Genomic DNA, 18,712 nt, shown 5'->3' with positions numbered 1-18,712 from the left:
TAATTTAGCCAAAAACACATCATACTAAAGTTTATTTTTTTTAACTTCTATATATATATATACAACAGGAAGTTGTTTGCATTGCTGTGAACTTGATGTTGCAGAGCAGCTGGTCACAGAGGTTGAATGAGAAGTTCGTGTTAGGTTTTCTGCAGGGGAGAGTTGCTATGGCAGGATTTCTGCTCATCACTGTGCTTTTTTATCTGAACTGTGGCTCTGTTGTTGTTATAAGCAGACCTGCAGATGGCACAACCTCAAGGAGAGCCACTGTGGCTTTAAACACAGCTCTAACTTCAACTGAGAGCCTTTTTTCTGCAGGGAAACCCAATACCACTGAGGTTCCCACCGCAGGATTCACAACTAGGTATCGTAAGTCAATAAGCAAACCCACCACAGCTCCAGAAAGTCTGAGTGAAGCTGCTGGTAAAACAACTGAAAGAGAAGAAGAAGGTCCTCCAGAGTTGGGTGAGTGGACACAAACTGATATTTATTTCTGTTTTTCATTTTCTTTAATGCTGTTTAATCTCAAATTGATGACAAATTGTTAAATTCAAAGGGTTCTCCTTCATGGAAAAGCTTACATGAGAGCAAATGAACTCCACTGATTGTCCTTTGGTTTTACTGGTCATTACTTTTCCCTTAAGCAAAAAGCCTATGTGGTAAAGCAGTTTCAGTGTAAATGCATCATGGTGACACTGAAAGAGAACAAAGCAGCCAAAACTTTAATTCAATGTAAATTCTGCTTTGAAAGTTAGATGCAACAAACTGTCTACCAACTCTAATCATGGTCGCATTAATCACTGATGAAGCGACAGACTTTCAACAACAACTTGAAGCCACAGTTTTGTAGATACTCGGAGTGTAAAAGGACTGTGTTAGTGTTTTCATATCTGCGGTCGGAGAGTCATTGTCCGAGGGCTGGGGGAGGATGTTCCACATTCTGCAGAGGGTGCAGTGAAACATTTTAGCCGTGTGTTTCCGCTGATGAAAACCAGATGTGCTGTGCAATGCCTGAGAGCAGAAAACAGAAGGCAACTCTTCTTAAAACCAGTCACATGTAATGTTGGTAATGCAGGAATATTCCACTGCACAGCGAGCAGATGCATATCCAGAACATCTACTGCAGGGGTTGTTAGTTTGTTTATTGAGCTCGTTATTTAATTCAAGAAGGACAGTGCATGTTAACTGTCTCACAGACTTGGGGCACAGGGAGTAACATCTTGTTTGCTTTCTTGGCAAGAGTCATCTCACCCTCAAAAATTAAACCGTATATTATTATTATAGCATGAAAAAATGATGGACAGCACCAAGAAACAGCTGGCCTTGTCTCCATAGTTAAATATTTTTGAATTTTTAAATTTGATTGTTTGTGCAGGGCTTTTTCCCGTTTCTGTGTTAAAATAAGCAGACCAATTCATTATTAATAGAAATATATGAGAGTCTCATCTAGTTCTCTGCAAGAGATTGAAATATAGCTATTCCAACCCCCTGAGCCACGATTGCCCCGTGGCTCAGGGGGTTGGAAATCGCATCTGTAACCGGAAGGTCGCCGGTTCGATCCCTGGGCTGTGTCCTTGGGCAAGACACTTTACCCTACTTGCCTACTGGTGTATTGGCCAGAGGGACCGATGGCGCGATATGGCAGCCTCTCTTCTGTCAGTCTGCCCCAGGGCAGCTGTGGCTACAACTGTAGCTGCCTCCACCAGTGTGTGAATGTGAGAGTGAATGAATAGTGGCATTGTAAAGCGCTTTGGGTGCCTAGAAAATCGCTATATAAATCCAATCCATTATTATTATTATTTTCCTTGAAAGCAAAGTTCCATTGTAAAGTGTCCTGTCTAAAATATTGCATATTGATGTGGTATGAGGAATGCATGCCCTGTTGTGTATCAAATGGTTTGCTTTTTTATAGCAAAGAGGTCCACCAGAGGCATTAAGGTAGCAAAGAAGCCCAAAACGGTCCTGAAGAAACCCAAAGTCATCGGCAAGAAGCCAAATGCTGCTGAAAGAGCAAAACCCCAGGTCAAAAAAAGAGTGAGCCCATCAGTGGCCACAGAAACAGCCCCACGTATGTATCGGGGGTTAGCCCCAAAGTATACAGTATGCCCATCAGACAGGTTTGGTTGCTTTTTCCTGCTTGAAAGAGGTCAAGCTGTCAGGTCACACTCACACCAGGCAGCCACAAACCAAACTATTTCCTAAACTAGCTCAGATAAGAGCCATTTATGGGTTTAATATTGTGACAATCAAACTCAAGGCAGTGCTGAATGGAGGCATACTGTATATGTAAAGCCTGATGTATAACTGCTGTGTGTTACACTCATTCAGTGCAAGCTCAAACTAAAGCCTGGCAGCAGCTTCCATCCACCTGCAGCTACTTTTAAAAACACAGGTATTCATGATACAAACGCAAAATTGATTCATTGAAGCCCTTAAAAAGAAGAAAGTGCAGACTCAGACTTTTGCTGAACTGCTCACAGATTTCACCTTTCTGCTTCTGCCAGTCTTCTTTATTTACATTGGGAACACGATAAGCGATGATGTATTGTACCATATACAATGAGTTTCCTCCTCCTTCACTTCAATTTGAAGAGTTTTATTATCTTCCTCTAGCTTCCTTTTACTCTTAGCGTCTCTTGATTTTTGTCCCTCATGTATGATTGAGCCGAACTTAGTCCCTGTAGTTAACACACATCACAGAATAGAAGTGTTTTGTAGTTACTAGTGTGATTATGCACAGTCTGGTTTCTGCCGTGTGCATATTCCCTTGTATATACAGTACATATCTCATATTTGTGTACTAGACTGGAAATCGTGCCAGCTGAGTAAGCGTGTGTGTGTATAGTGCATCTGTCTGCATAATCTGTGTGTACAGAGGGAATGATCAAAGGTTAGCTCAGTGGAGGCTGGCTAGAAATAAATGCTTAGTAGGCAAGCTGTCATGTCATGTCAAATCAGAGCCGATGTTCGTTAAAATCCATGCAGGCCTGTCAGACAGTGCTGGGGTGAGATTAGCAGTGAGTGATATGACAGAAAATGTTGCATGTTGAGAATAAGTACGTGTCAAACTTATAATATTGCCTCTTCCTGGTTGTTAGCGGAGGTGTTTTCATGCCTTCATTCATCAGCAGCATGATGCATAAGTTAATATGAGTGTGACTTGACTTGAACTTTAGAACAACAGGAAGCAGCAAAGAGCGAGTCTGGGAAAAATGGGAAACCAGCACAGAGGTCAGATTCAGGGTCAGGAAAACATCTTCTATGGCTTCATTCATTTTAAATGAAAGATGAAATCTTTAGTGCTGGAGAACAATGAAAGACGCACAATAATGCTCTTCTACCTCTAGAAAAACTCCTGGTGGGATTTATTTACACAGTTAATCAGCTCAGTTGTGGATTCCTTTAATGTAGTCAAAGCTGAGTGTAATCCGGGCATCGTTGTGAGTTTGCCAGCTGTCTTTGGCTCCGCTTCAGAAGTTTGAGAATAAATTTGTGGTTTGGCAGGATTCCCGTGGTCAGCAGCAACAAAGACACATTTTGACTCACAAGCAACTCGAAGGAGATCCTACAGGAGTGCAAGGCAAAAGGGGGAAAGGGTCTTTACAGGAAATGCCATCAACATTTAGCATTCATTTATGCTACTTCTATATTCTGGCCCAACGCTTTTTAGCAGCTAATAAAGCTTCCTAAGAGGAGGAGGCATTTTGAACCGAGCTGAACCCAGCAGACAATGAGAGTCTGTCCGAGGACTCACGGCTGCAGAGCCCGTGAACAGGTTTACAGAAACCTCAGTGCTTCAGCTTTCTCTGTTTTCTACCTGCTGCCTTTGACTTAATTTGTAAACCCATCAGGGTTGAAGACACTTGAACAAGTGAAAATCTTAGAAACATAAAAGAATAATAGTTATGTTTCCGCTCAGCGTTCTTACAGAGGGGTTCAGATTTGCCCACTAAAAAGGTCAACAATAATGATGAGCATTTCCAAATTCATCATACAAGCGATTTTTGTATGGAAGCATCTGCCTTTTTATCTAATCTGCTAAAAAAAACGTGAAAAATGCTTTTGAGGGGTCAACTCTCAGCTTTTTATTCACGAGAAACGTGTGTGCATGTGTTCAGTAAAATATGTACAAGGCACGGTTATGTTTGTTTAAATGCAATGCATCCATGCGGCTGAATATTTTATACAATCACATATTGATGCAGGGCGTCAAAGCGCACTGAGCCACAAGTTCCTGGAAGTTTGATTTGAACATCTGCATTTTAAAATAATCTAACGTGCTTCAGTGTAAATAAGAAAACCCTTTTTTCCAACAGTGTGTTCTGTCTGATGGCACTAAATTATCAGAAAATGACAGTTCACAGATATTCTGTCTTTTAATAACGTTCTAAAAAAATCTGACTTCTACCTTTCGAACTCACACTTCTTCGAATTCACCCCTTCTCCTGTAATTTCATTCATAATTAAGTGAAATGACTGATAAAGCCCTGCTGGTTGTCTCAGAATGTCCTCCACTGGGTCTCGAGTCACTGAAGGTCAAAGACACACAGCTGAGGGCTTCGTCCTACAAGCGCCGAGGCCTGGGTCCCCACAGGGGTCGACTCAACATCCAGGTGACTGCGCAGAATTTAAAAAAAGATCCACCGCTGCACTTCAGGCTATACTTGCAGAAGCATCATAAACACTGTGCATTCCACTTGTGTGTGGCAGTCTGGAATAGAGGATGGAGATATCTATGATGGGGCCTGGTGTGCTCAGTACAGAGATAAGAAGCAGTGGCTGGAGGTTGACGCTCGACGGCTGACTCGCTTTACTGGTGTCATCCTGCAGGGGCGCAACTCCATCTGGAGGTCAGTGCTGGTGGGTTAGAAATCAGTAAGCCTGCTGGGAAACTGGTTTCAGGACAGAATGGAAGTATTGTTTCATTTTGAAGTCCAAGATAGTGTTCCCAAAGTCTGCCTACTGTGAGATGTTACTCAATGTTACTTAATTTAAGACACATAAAAGCAGGCTTTGCTCCGTCTTCAGTTTGTGCTCTTTTTCAGAAACCTGGTAATGTCTTGATTAAGTTAAAAAGTGTGTGTCATATCACATGTGCCATATTTACAACCCAGATGTGTGTTTTCTGTTCACAAACAGCTGGGACATTGTGCATACCTACAAGGTGCAGTTCAGCAATGACACACTGGTCTGGAAGCCATGTATGAACGGGACTGAAGAGGCTGTGAGTGAACACCCGAGCTCTGATCTTCCCTCTACTCTGTGTATACGTTTCACTTTCTAAGCTGGTTATAAAAGGAGTCACGAGGCCGTTCTTTGTCTCGGGTTTATCTGTTAAAGGTAACGGGTTAGCCTTTTGCATGTTTATGAAAGAATACAGGCCAAAATAATATAAGCAAAGTGTTTTTCTTGTATTTGTGGAATAACTTTGCGTTATTCTTACTCCCACCACAGAAGCTTGAACCCACTTCATGGACAAAAAAAGGAAAAGCCATTAGAGTTTAATTTACCCGCAAGCTGTTACCATCATTCCAACAAAGTCCTGTAAAGGAAAGTTTGGTCCATAGTGTTGACGCAGCACATTTAAAGATTATATGCTATTTCATTTTTACAGTGTGAGGGCAAAGTTTGTGACGTTCGGTTATTGAAAACTCAAAAACTGGTTTAACTGTGCAGATTTGTTGGGGTTTGTTCTTTCCCCTGCTCTGTCTGGCATGTGTGACTCAGCCACATCTGGCACGATGTGCCAGATGTGCTTTGTCCAACCTTTTTCTTTCTTTCTTTTTTTCCCCACGGGGCTTTTGAATTCAGGTGGTGAAAATCAGAGGAGATCAAAATATGACAAGCGTGCACAAACTGACGTTAAAATTCACGGTTTGCAGTGATAGAGCAATGTGCTCATATTCAGTTATGAAAATAGTTTTTACAGTACAATTTTATATTTTTATTACTAAAAAAATCGTATTTGTATTATAGGTCGTTAACCTAAATGTGTCCTTGTGTCGCAGATATTTGAAGGAAACCAAGATGCAGAGACACCCGTCCTCGCCCTCTTCAACACTTCCACAGTGGCACGCTATATTCGGATCAACCCACAGTCCTGGTACCAGAATGGGACGAAGGGGCACATCTGCCTGAGAGCTGAGGTGTTGGGCTGTGCACTCTCAGGTATAAGAGGCCACTAGCTGGAAATAGTTTTTTTACATTCATATAGATATAAGTATTTAATTAAAGAGACACACGTTTCCCATTTTACAGATCCAAACAGTATCTATCCATGGCAGACAGAGCCCACAGAGTCCAAAGACAAGCTGGACTTCAGACACCACAACTATAAGGAGATGAGAAAGGTGTTTGTTTTATATCCTGAACATTTTAATGTGTGTGTGGTCTGCTTGGTCTGACCAAAAGCAAATATACAGAGGTTTCATTCTGTTGAATGAACTGTGCTGCCACTACGAGCTGTCTGAATCTGACGGTCAGAAAACAAACAACCAAAGCAAACACAGGTCCACCTTCCCCAAACATAGCCAGAGGTCTGACATGGCTGATTTATGGGATGTAGACGTATGAAATGTTTATACTCCACTTCAGTGACAAGAAGTTTCTCTGTGCCATCTAACTTACTTTGTATGTGTATTTTATGCGTTCTTTGGCAGTTTTTTAACTTCAATTTCCTAAAAGAAGTGTTGGATAAATACTTCAGATGGTTCAAAGACACTCAGACTAAATGAGGAACCTTCAGATAATTAATTTCTAATAATCCGTTTGTAAAATAATTTACCCCACATTTTTATACATATCATTTGTTTCCCGCTGAGATGGGTTGAAATGATGCACTTGAATTTTATCTGGGCATCATCTAAGCTTAACACGCTTCCAATGAGGCTACAAAACAGTTGCCCTTTGAAATACTGTGTCAGTGAAACACGTTTTTTTGTTTTTTGTTTTAACAGCTGATGAAGTCAGTACAAGAGGAGTGCCCTGACATCACGCGCATCTACAGCATCGGGAAGAGCTATATGGGGCTGAAGCTCTATGTCATGGAGATCTCCGACAATCCAGGAAAACACGAGCTGGGTGAGACTTACAGAGAAATGTGAAAGCGGCAGGAGAGGGAAGCTTAACTCTAGGAAGAAAAGCTCATCAGTGAAATCATTTGGTTTTTTTTAACACAAATCAAAGCTTAATCTAGTCTTACTAGTTAGAAGGTTTCCGGTTTTAATCCCTGACTCCTCTAGTCTGGATGTCAGAGTATCCTTGTGCAACGCAAAAAAGCAGAAGACCCTAAATTCCCTGAGGATGGCAGTGGTGCTCTGTGCGTGTTCATGACGTCCACCTCCTCCTCACAGGTGTTTTTTAATTTACTTCTCAGAAGCTGAACTTCTTATTTCTAATTAGAAACATGGCACAAAGCTGCAATCATTATTTACTTATTGAGAGCTTGGAACACTGTGAAGAGTCAGGGCTTTGGCTCTTTACTGGTTTAAATCTTATCTTAAACTCAGGATTTTCTCAGCTATCACTAGAAAATACTCCTGCAGATCAGCTGTTATGACATCTGGAGTTCCACAGGCGTTAATCATGGAGCCTGTTCTTTTTTCTCTTTGTACATGCTCCATCTAGGTCAAAGTATTCCTCAACATAATTTGCCTTTTCATTGATGTCTATAATATTTACAGTTTTATTTACCGTTTAATCTGGGCAGACACTGTTTCATAAGAAAGCTCCAATCTAAAGCTTCAACTAAACCTTGAATCTTCCACATGGTGCTGTGCTGCCATGCCGCTTCTCCCCTAATGAGACAGTAAACTAAGAGGTCAGCAGGTCAGTATACTGGTTCTGACCGTGTCTTTCAGCCCTTCTTCAGATACAGTGCACTACTGTGTGAGACATAAACAGTCCAGAGTTCTCCCTCGTTTGCTTTAAGGTGTACAAATGTTTTCTTTGGCCTCATCGACTCAGCCCGCGTGGCAGCAGAGTGGTAGGTAGGGTATTTCCCGCCAAAAAATCACTTCAGGTTGTTATGTTGAAGTCAGTCAGGGGGAGGTTGGGGTCTGTTTGGGTTTAAATCTGTGCTCTTGTTTGGTTAACCACATCTTCTTCATTGTTCTTTTCTCTGATTTATTTTACGGTGCTGTTGATAAGGGTGGCTGTAGCTCAGGTGGCAGAGCAGGTCAGCCACTAATCTGAAGGTTGGTGGTTCGATCCCAGGCTGCCTCCTGGCGGCATGCCAAATATCCTTGGGCAAGATACTAACCCTACTGGTGGTGGTCAGAGGGCCCGGTGGCGCCAGTGTCCAGCAGCCTAGCCTCTGTCAGTGCGCCCCAGGGCAGCTGTGGCTACAATGTAGCTTGCCATCGCCAGTGTGTGAATGGGTGAATGACTGAATGTAGTGTGAAGCGCTTTGGGGTCCTTAGGGACTAGAAAAGCGCTATACAAATGCAGGCCGTTTGCCATTTACCATGATGGCTTTGTTGAAGCTGAGGTCATATTTATAGCATTTAAGCATTCTCCACTGCAACCACTGAACATACAAGGTATGGACATTGAGGCTGTGGACAGCTACAGGTACCTTGGTGTTCATCTGAACAACAGACTGGACTGGACTCATAACTCAGACGCCCTCTACAGGAAAGGGCAGAGCAGGCTGTACCTGCTGCGGAGACTCAGGTCGTTTGGAGTGGAGGGCCCACTCCTGAAGACCTTCTATGACTCTGTGGTGGCTTCTGCTATCTTTTATGGTGTGGTCTGCTGGGGCGGCAGCATCTCTGCCGGGGACAGGAAGAGACTGAACAGGGTGATCCGAAGGGCCAGCTCTGTTCTAGGATGTCCTCTGGACCCAGTGGAGGTGGTGAGTGACAGGAGAACGGCGGCTAAGCTGTCATCCCTGATGGACAACATCTCCCACCCCATGCAGCAGACTGTGACAGCACTGAGCAGCTCCTTCAGTGGGAGACTGCGGCACCCACGGTGTGGGACGGAGAGATTTCGCAGGTCTTTCCTCCCCACTGCTGTCAGACTCCATAATAAAGACTTTAACTGATCAAGCACACACATCCATACATATGCAATAATACTAAGTGCAATAATCCTTTCTGTCATCGTTGTATTTTTACTCAGTTGTATATAGTATTTGTATTTGTATTCTATTTTTATCTTATTGTATATTTATTTTATTTTATTCTACTGTATATAGTATTTTATTTTATTCTATTCTGTACAGTTGTGTACTGTATTTATTCTTATTGTATTCTAATTTTTGCCTCATAACTTTTGCACTGTCCACTTCCTGCTGTGACAAAACAAATTTCCCACGTGTGGGACTAATAAAGGTTATCTTATCTTATCTTATCTTATCTTATAGAATATGACCTTTAAACATAGTGTGAACAAGAAATTGAATGCAAATCTGCCCCCATACTCATCTTATACTTGGTCCCCTGGTATAATCCCAGAACACCACACTGGGAGGGGTGATGATATCTCCCCCCCGACCTGTCATCCTGGCTCCCCCTTGCCATAGCATGTGTGCTGCACCTCATCAATCTCTAGCTGTGAGAGCAACATGAGGGGTCTAGCCTAGTACCCTTGCTGAATACAGATGCCCCAGGTGAGAGTCTAACTTGAAAGTCCCACTCCAGAGGCGTGTAGTCTTACCAATACGCTATCCAGCTGCTATTATACTATATATATCTCTCTCTATAGGTTGGATGGATGGGTGAGCTTTAAATCTGTGCTTTAAAGTGTTTTAAATAGCCTCGGAGCCATTTTCATATTTAAAATATATTTGCTTACAGCACAGCTCGCTGTTTGAAAACTTTCTGAGTGTTATGTGCCGTATTTGTTGTTAGCAGTGAAGTGAGCTCAGAGTCCTCCTCATGAGCATTTCTCAGAATAACATGTGACATTTCAGAGATACCTGCCATTGAATGTGCAGTATGTGGCCCACTGATCTGTGCAACTCTGCATGTAAAACATCAAACTGCACGTGTATTAAAAGCTGTTGCATATGATATCCACTGCACATAAAGGATTTTGATGTGATTTGTGTTTAAATCTTTAAAGGCATTAACCAAATGACAAGTAAAAGTCTGGTATGAGCCAGCCTTCCCATCTCTGTGTTTGGCGCCCCCTGCAGGAGAACCAGAGTTCCGATATGTTGCAGGGATGCATGGAAACGAGGTGCTGGGACGAGAGCTCCTGCTAAATCTCATGCAGTACATCTGCCAGGAGTATAAACGGGGAGACCAGCGCATAGTGCACCTGGTCAAAGAGACCCGCATCCACCTTCTGCCCTCCATGAACCCCGATGGATATGAGATGGCTTTTAAAAAGGTGCAGGAAACTCCCCTGTCAGCTCTGAATGTCAGCACTAGACATGAGAGTAATAAATTACCAGAACTGAAAGGAGTTAATCCTGTTTTCTTTGACGTTCAGGGCTCAGAGCTGGCAGGCTGGTCGCTGGGACGTTACAGCTATGAAGGCATCGATATGAACCACAACTTTGCTGACCTCAACTCAGTGATGTGGACCGCCATCGAGCTGGAGACAGACCGGTCCAAACTCATCAACCACTATTTCCCCATCCCTGAACAGTACACCACCGAAGAAGCTTTTGTGAGACACACGAGTGACAAACACACATTTCACACACACGAAAAACATCTCCATCACCTGTTTTCCTGCCTCTCAATTTCATATTTTATTGTAGAATGATTTAAAACTTTGATACTTTAATGGCGTTTTAATCCTAACGGTTTAAACACGACGGTGACGGGTCATAGTATTTTTACATCGATTCAGTCCTGAGAAAAGGCATCAGTAAAAACAACCTGTACACGTGGACCAGGGTCATGTGGAGGCTTTCAGAAGCAGGGATAGTTCAAACCAAACATGTCTAAATTTAACATTTTATTTTTAACTTTAAAATTCTCTGACTGTCTGGGTGATAAATAACGATTTTCAGTATGAATTAATTAATTAAAAAACCATTAAACAAATAAAAACATTTTAAAAAATGTAATTTAAAAAATTAAACTGGAAAATAGAAAGAAAAAGGAATTTTTTTAAAATAAAAACAGATATTTTAAACTTAGTTTTTCTAACAATAGGACAAAGTCCTTTTAATAAGCTTCCAGTTTTTCTTCCTGTAATTTTGTAGGTTTCACTCTTAGATTGTGATGAGTCATACCTAAATGTTTCTTATGGCTAATTTGTGCCTCCTTGTCTCCTCTTTCCTCCTGCCTGCGATCCCAAAGTTAATCTCAATACAACACATTGAAGGATGTCTTAATTCAAATGCATCTAGTGGGTAGAGGAATAAAGGAGCTGCAGGAGGGTTATAATTGATGCTTCTTTGTTTCTTGTGGAACAAACAACAGCTAGAGCTTGTAAAACAGCTAAAAAGGTGGACAGATATCCACAGCATCATGTTTTCTGGGGATACCGTCCACTATTTACTGCCATTAAAATGTCACCTAAAACAGAGTCGAGTTTACCCTGATTGCAAGTTTTAACAAACTCGCCACCTTTAACATCAGGTGGCGTCAGAGACCCGAGCTGTCATCAGCTGGATGCAGAACATCCCATTTGTTCTGGGTGCCAACCTCCACGGTGGAGAGCTGGTGGTCACCTACCCATACGACATGACACGGGACTGGGCGCCTCGTGAGCACACGCCCACCGCTGATGAGAGCTTCTTCCGCTGGTTGGCGGTAGTGTACGCCAGCACCAATCAGGTGACTGCTCCTTCCACGCTCTTAAACTACAAAACGCCTTAAAGAAAGTGAGTGAACAGTGTACTTTTACACGTAATATAAAACAGGTGATGTCCAACCATGACCGCCGGCCGTGCCACAACAAGGACTTCCTGAGATACAACAACATCATCAATGGAGCCGACTGGCACAATGTGCCTGGAAGTAAGAACGAGTGTTTTTAAAGTCAGATTTAAAGCTTAAATCTCTGTTCTGTTTCTTAAATTAACATTTAATTTTTATTCTGTTTATCTCCTTTATCAGCTTACAAGACAAAATTAATACCATCAGAATCTGCAGACAGATGTGACCTTAACTCTAACTTTTTCACTACCTAAAATTACTTATGCATTACTAGGTTACTTTCAGTCTGCTTAAATTTAATAATAGTATAATCATTTCTTTGTTACCTGTGAAAAACTGATTTGTTACCCTGTTAATCTGGTGCGCCTACCTTTAAGTCAGGGCTCTCGAACTCCAGGCTTCGAGGGCTGGTGTCCTGCAGGTTTTAGATGTGTCCTTGATCCAACACAGCTGATTTAAATGGCTAAACAACCTCTGCAACATGTCTTGTTGAGGTAATGAATCAAATGAACTAATCATTTGATTCAGGTGATTTGATTCATTTGATTTAGTGTGTGTTGACCCAGGGTGGTATCTAAAACCTGCAGGACACTGGCCCTCGAGGTCTGGAGTTCGAGACCCCGACTTTCAGTATATGTAGGTAAATATAACTGCACTTAATTTTCATTTATTTACAGAGGAATTAAGGCCTTTGTCATGGGCTGTATTACAAAGTGCTGCTGTCAAAATATTAAAAGTGTTTTTCAGCTTGCTAACAAACCTGGTTGCTCTGAAACTGATGGTATACATATGCACACCTATTTAAAAGTAAATAAGATGCTTTGGGTGAAATAGGGGAGACTAAATGGATAAAGACGATATTATACAACCTCTGTACCCTTAATGACAGGTTTTGACACCTATGTATTAGTAAAGACGTAGTTTGACAAACATTAGAATAGGTCACAGTTTTTTCCAAGGTCCCTAGTAAGTAGGGATGGGTATCGTTTAGGTTTTATCCGATACCGGTGCCAAACCGGTACTTTTGAAAGGGTGCCGGTGCTTAAACGGTGCTCAAACCGGTGTTTAAAGAATGGAGAACACACAATTGGTCCAAAAACCTCTCATGTTCAGCTGTTTTTTTGTAAAAAGATAACAATGTTAGCCTTTTCTGCAGCTATGGGGCATATATGGTATCACTCTTGGCTGGAAGCAGTGCTTAAACAATGGAAAAAACACAAACTTTGTCCAAAAACCTCTCATGTTTAGCTGTTTTCCACTTTTTCTTTGGTCATTTTAGCCTTTTTGGCCAGGGTGAAGGGAGTATCTGTCATCAAACAAGAAGACAGCAGCATGTAACTACGACGGTGTTTGCTAGTTGCCATCATGGCACTGGATACCGGTACCCATCCCTACTAGTAAGATTCACAGGTGCAGATCAGCCTCACTAGCTTCATTTTGTTCTGAAAGCAGAGCTGAAATATGACTGAAACCTCTCGGGTCAGAACAGATAAACTAGGGTTTCTCCTAGCAGGTGACCAAAGATGTGTTTGATTTAGCTGAACATGACTATGTCTTTAAAAACATAAACTCAACACCAGAAAAACCTCAGCACAAAACATAACTTGGATTGAATAAATAAAGTTCGTCATATTTTTCTTTTTTACTTTCAGGTATGAATGACTTCAGCTATCTGCACACCAACTGCTTCGAGGTGACTGTGGAGTTGTCCTGTGATAAATTTCCTCACGCCAGCGAACTTCCCATCGAGTGGGAAAACAACAGGGAGTCTCTGCTGACTTACATGGAGCAGGTATATTACTTATAGGTTTAGTTTATGAACGGCTTGATTATCATTTTATTTAATTTTTTTAAAGGCTGTGTTTATTTTAGGTGCATCGTGGTATTAAGGGTGTGGTTCGCGACAAGGATACGGGGGCTGGAATAGCAGACGCCGTTATCAAAGTCGATGACATTAATCATCACATTAGATCAGGTACATTTTTATTTCACATCAGATATTGAATCAGTTTTGGTGGTAAGAATAACAGAAGCAACTAAACATCAATAGCCTGTCAATAGATTCTGGACATTTTTAATTATTTCTTTATCATGATGTTAAGTGGAAATCTGATAACGTGATAAAATGTTGGCCCTTTTTGCATGTTTTATAATAAAGGAAAAAAATAAGGTTTTCTGGATGTTTGTGTATACTGTGATAGTCCACTGCACTGATACTTTTCCTCATGCCACCTTCTGTTATTTCCTTTCTGCAGTGGCCGATGGCGATTACTGGCGGTTGCTGAACCCCGGCGAGTATCGGGTGACGGCCACCGCAGAGGGCTACTTCCCCTCCTCCCGCACCTGCCAGGTCATGTATGACCACTACCCCACAATCTGTGATTTCCGCCTCACTAAGATGCCCAAAGAGAGGCTGAAGGAGCTTTTGATGAAGGGAGGGAAACTTCCCAAAGACCTGCAGCTCAGGCTGCGGCAGCTACGCATGCGGAAGCTGCGTGTCACCACCAAGGCAATCAACCGGAGACGCGCTGCTGCTGCAAAACGGGCAAAGAGGGTGTGATAATGATCGTGATCAAAGCGAGAACAAAGCAGGACTTGGTTCAAAGACCCACCTTCGCAGGATTCACACATTAGAAATGTTTTTATCTTCTGCTGTGGAGCAGCAGAGCAACTTAGGAAAAAGTCTGCAGCGAAAGCCACATTAATTATTCTGATTTCTGGGGAAAAAAATGTATGTGATGTCATATTGTTTTCTTTGAGCTCAAGAGAATGAACACATTTTATAAGAGAAGTCAATAATTGAGTCCTTCTTTATTACATGATTAGTATTTGACCTTACAGTTAAAAATTAAAAACAAAACTAATTCACTTCAGAACACTGAGCTTCCACTTGACACCGTTTCTCATCTTTGGAGCGGTCGGGACCTCGGCGTCTACGGAGGGGAAAAGATGGGAAACAATAAGAGAAAATTTTAAATAGTGGCATTTAATATTTATCTGACTAAAAAGGTGAAACTAAGGAGAAGAGAAGTGACTGGCTAAAGAAACAAATTGTGCTGACCTTGCTGTGAAGCTGCTGGTCTCTGCTGCTGTTGGAAAGAAGCCATGATGCTGTTTGCCGTGGAGTTTGGCCCAGTGAGCTGCAGAGCAGGAAAAGTTTAAGATTTATTTTTGGCCTTTGTCATTTTTATGACAGGTCAGTGGAGTGGGCAGGAAAGGAGGGAATGACGTTAAGGAAAAGGCCCACACTCATGCCGGTAGGACATGTCCACAATACCTTGCCTAGGTGACATCACAGTCAGATGCCAAACCAACTCATCTGGCTCCTTCGATGTGGAGGAGTAACGACTCGACTCTGTGTCCCTCCCAAATGATTTAAACCCTCACTCTAAAGGAGAGGCCAGCTCATAGCAATAAGTCAGATATGTCATACTTCTGAAGAACCTCCTGAAGAAACTACCACAGATTCCTCCGAGAAACATGTTTGAATTCTTTCTCAGTGACTGCAAAACACATGTCGACTGGTTGGGCAACTCCTACACACCCCAAATATCCTCAGGAGGATAAAGAGCTGGTCCAGCGGTCCACAATCAGGAAGAAAACCTGAATCTGATGTTCGACTAATGGAGAGACCTCTCCAGTACCCTGCCATACATCTTCCCAGGAAGGCTGAATAGTGCAAACCCCCCAAATAGTGTACCCTTATCCCAGGCAGGGTGACCAGCTCCCTTTATTTGTTCTCTTTCATAAAAGGTCCTTTTAGTGTATTTAGGATTCATGTAAGTTCATGTAAATTCATGTAAGATAGATCTTTAGATCCATACTAATGCACAAAGCCAAATGTGCAGAAAGACTGTTAAAGACAATGATAAGAACTATATTTACCGGGGCTTGGCTGGTCTGCAGGCCTTCAGGCCACACCTCAGGAACTGCTGCCTCCATCATCTGCAGAGCTTCATCGTAGGTCAGCTGCAGCTTTTCTGCCTGTTTGTCAAACTGGAACAGCACCAACACCTTCAGCAGGTTGTGGACTTCCTCTGTCAGGGGGAATTAACAAATAAGGTTTCACCTAGATGGATGTAACATCACTGAAGGGTACAGTGACTTATACAAGTCTTGAATTCTGTATTAAAACAAGACGTGTGCATGTGAGCAGTAAAACTTTTCTACTTACTATGTTTAAATTGCACACCAAGTCAGACCAGGAATTAATCTTTTGATGTCGAGTTCAAACAAGAGGAATGATTATAAAGAAAAACCTTGTGAAGGGGAGCAGCACTAAATGTGGACCAACAACTGTTTGCTGATGTTTTTGTTCCATAGTCGTACCTCTCATTTTGTCCACAGTAGTGATGATCTCAGCCAGGGCGAACATCAGTGCTCTGTCCTCCATTGGGCTTCCTTCCTTCAAGCTGAGCTTCTTTCTCTCTGCTTTCCGCCGGTTCTTCGATGATCTCCTGCGAGCACGTTGACAAACATTCCATCAGTAACAAAGCTGAAGTATTTTCCAGCTGGGCTACGCTTGACAAACTCTTAAGGTGGAAGCGGCTGGCTTACGAGGAGATGCGGGAGTTACTGTGAGAGTATTTGGAATTGGTCATCACACTGCTGGCTTCAGAGTAAAGCTCAGCGTCAGCACAGTCTGGACCGTCTTCGTCTGGTGAGGCGGACAAAAGGTCGGGTCACAACACGTTCACGTTAGATAACACAAAAACCGCTAATTCAGTCCGATTCTCACCGAGCATGTCCAGTCTGGCTTTCTCTTTCTGCTCTCGAACCACAGCCAGGCGGGTCTTGTGTCGGGTGAAAGTCCCAACCTGAGCCTCCAGGAAGGAGGTTTGGGTGTTTACAGCTGATGGAAAACATCAACATGCTAAGACTATGCCCTCTTTGTATGGCTGCCCTCTTTCTTAGTAGCATGGTTCAATAAAATAAGAGACTGAACTTCTCTTACCTTCTAATATGGCGGGTTTCAGGTTGGTTTCAGTGATGTCCTGTCTGTTGTGCATGTAAATCTGAGGCAGGCAGAGGAAATATTTGTGTTCTATTGTGTAAAAAGAAAGGTGAAGGCAAAGTGAAAAGGCCCAAGAGATGGCGGTTTATTTACTGACCAATCGGAGCGCCTCCTCCCAGGATGCCCCAGTGATTAGAGCTAAGATGGCTTCCTCACAGTCCTGTGGGAACAAAGGAAAATCAGGCATTCAGACCTTGGCTAGCAACTGCAGGCAGGAAGTGCTACACTGCTGGATGATCTTTAGCTGTATCAGAATTTCTCAGGTTGGTCATGGCTGCAGAAGAGCTTACTTTAGCATACTGGTCCAACAGCAGAGCAGCTTCTGAGTAGCGCCTCTGTTCATTCAGCTTCTCTACAAAGGAACAAAGCAGAAACATTCACTGGAAATATAATCCAGCAGCGATGTGGCTTCTTGACTTTCCACTTAATCTCCAGGTCACATGACCACCTGTTCTTATGATTACCTGCCAGGTCTCTGGCCAGCAGAGCTAACTGGTCGGGTGGTAGCGGTATCTGCTGCGCCACGCAGATGGCGTTCCTCCAGCTGGAGCTGGTGGCAAAAGCTTGCAGGGCCCGTGCTGGCTCTCCACATCGCCAAAGGAGCAGGCCGGCCTGCTCCGCCTGCTGCTGCTCCACCAGGTGCTCGGCGTAGGCACAGCTCAGTGTCTTGAGGTCAAAGAGCAAAGTGTCAAAATTAACTAGCATATAAACACAAGACCGGGTGAACAGGTGAGCGCTTTCTACGGGTGAATTTATGCGTGTGACCTTATTCACAGCGTAAAGTGCCACAGTGAGATTTGAAATGAGGTTTGATTATCGAAGAATGTAAAATAAATTCTCTATTTATATTTGTGTTAATTTCATCCATTAGACTTTGCTCGGTGCCTTTTTATTCTTAAAAATGTTTTTAAGACATTTGTAGTCTGATTTCTCTTCTTTAAATTACCTCTAATAATAAAATAAAAACTTTTTAAAATTGTTCTCCTTTTCTTTAAATTAAGAAAAAACTTTTATATTTAATGTCTTAAGATCTGTCCAGCTTTCATCCAAAAGGCTTCGGTGTCTTTAACTCAAACTGAACCTCACGTAACCCAAGACGTGGCTCACTGCAGTCACAGAGGCCACGGTGTGATGCGAGTGTGGGCCAAATCGCCTGGTAAAGCATCTCAAGTCTGTGTTATACTTCAACACCATCAGCTGGTGTTGAAGACCACCACCTCTGTTTGATGATGGTCAATCACAGTGGATCTACATGGCCTCTTTTGCTTAAACCACGTGTCGTGTCTACTCAGTCCAAAATGTAAACATCTGCACTTAAAGGAAAGAGGAGAGTACAGCTGAGTCCTGGGCCTCATGTTGTGCCGTGGCTGTTCAGTCTCTCCTATGTAAAAGGTCCAAACGCTCCTCCCTGCACTGCACAGCATACAAGGAGACAACCCTGCAAGGGGTTAAATACCTGAGAGTCAGTGTTTACAGCTGTATGAGGTGAAATGTTTCAAATGTTTCACTCCATCCAGATCTGTGGATGACTGAGAACACAACACTGACAAATTTCACATTTAACAAATTATCTTTTATAAAACTTGAGTCTGGGAAAAACAAGCACAATCTCAACAAAATGCCTCAGTTTTCCCACATCCATCCAGTCATTACAAAGAAATTCCACTAGTAAATCAAAGAGCCCCATCAGCACGGCTCTTTTGGGTTTAACCACCTGACTTTGGTGTGGCATGGCAGACAATGTGGGATGTCTTTGTCAGACAAAAGGCTGTAAAACTGACAAAGAATCAGACCTCTGGCCTGGAAATAATAAACAGCTCAGAAAGCCTCTTTCATCGTGATTTAGCCTTGATGA

The 18,712-nt window shown here is 42.5% G+C and overlaps 2 protein-coding genes across 3 annotated transcripts in view; one reads left to right on the top strand and one right to left on the bottom strand.

Moving 5' to 3' along the window:
- The first annotated feature begins 59 nt into the window (after positions 1 to 59).
- Positions 60 to 17,838, top strand: cpxm1b (carboxypeptidase X (M14 family), member 1b). Of its 2 annotated transcripts, XM_086258691.1 has the most exons (15): positions 60 to 465; positions 1,913 to 2,068; positions 4,504 to 4,613; positions 4,711 to 4,850; positions 5,140 to 5,224; positions 6,009 to 6,168; positions 6,259 to 6,350; positions 6,957 to 7,080; positions 10,142 to 10,338; positions 10,441 to 10,620; positions 11,544 to 11,741; positions 11,828 to 11,924; positions 13,496 to 13,635; positions 13,716 to 13,818; positions 14,099 to 17,838. In XM_086258691.1, exons 1-15 carry the CDS (start codon positions 96 to 98, stop codon positions 14,401 to 14,403), a joined length of 2,457 nt encoding a protein of 818 aa, XP_086114817.1. In that variant the 5' UTR covers positions 60 to 95; the 3' UTR covers positions 14,404 to 17,838. The 2 variants fall into 2 exon arrangements, with proteins under 2 accessions (XP_086114817.1, XP_086114809.1); XM_086258683.1 differs by lacking the exon at positions 1,913 to 2,068 and having other exon boundaries at positions 96 to 465.
- Positions 14,622 to 18,712, bottom strand: part of elp1 (elongator acetyltransferase complex subunit 1) — a 17,202-nt gene continuing 13,111 nt past the window's right edge. Inside the window, exons 27-36 of the mRNA XM_086258671.1 lie at positions 17,322 to 17,523; positions 17,148 to 17,209; positions 16,955 to 17,017; positions 16,798 to 16,858; positions 16,582 to 16,695; positions 16,401 to 16,500; positions 16,173 to 16,300; positions 15,729 to 15,880; positions 14,905 to 14,983; positions 14,622 to 14,776 (exon numbers count right to left, since the gene is read on the bottom strand). Coding sequence (XP_086114797.1) covers positions 14,709 to 14,776; positions 14,905 to 14,983; positions 15,729 to 15,880; positions 16,173 to 16,300; positions 16,401 to 16,500; positions 16,582 to 16,695; positions 16,798 to 16,858; positions 16,955 to 17,017; positions 17,148 to 17,209; positions 17,322 to 17,523 — 1,029 coding nt within the window. The 3' untranslated portion in view covers positions 14,622 to 14,708. The remainder of the gene's footprint in view (positions 14,777 to 14,904; positions 14,984 to 15,728; positions 15,881 to 16,172; positions 16,301 to 16,400; positions 16,501 to 16,581; positions 16,696 to 16,797; positions 16,859 to 16,954; positions 17,018 to 17,147; positions 17,210 to 17,321; positions 17,524 to 18,712) is intronic.

This window comes from Aulonocara sp. 'chitande type north' Nkhata Bay, linkage group LG2, assembly GCF_057382095.1.
Source record: "Aulonocara sp. 'chitande type north' Nkhata Bay isolate Kocher_YH1m ecotype deep benthic linkage group LG2, A_spYH_male_GT1.1, whole genome shotgun sequence".
In the NCBI taxonomy this organism is placed as follows: domain Eukaryota; kingdom Metazoa; phylum Chordata; class Actinopteri; order Cichliformes; family Cichlidae; genus Aulonocara; species Aulonocara sp. 'chitande type north' Nkhata Bay.
The sequence above is the reverse complement of the archived record's forward strand: the minus strand, read 5'-3'. Positions and strand labels throughout refer to the sequence as shown.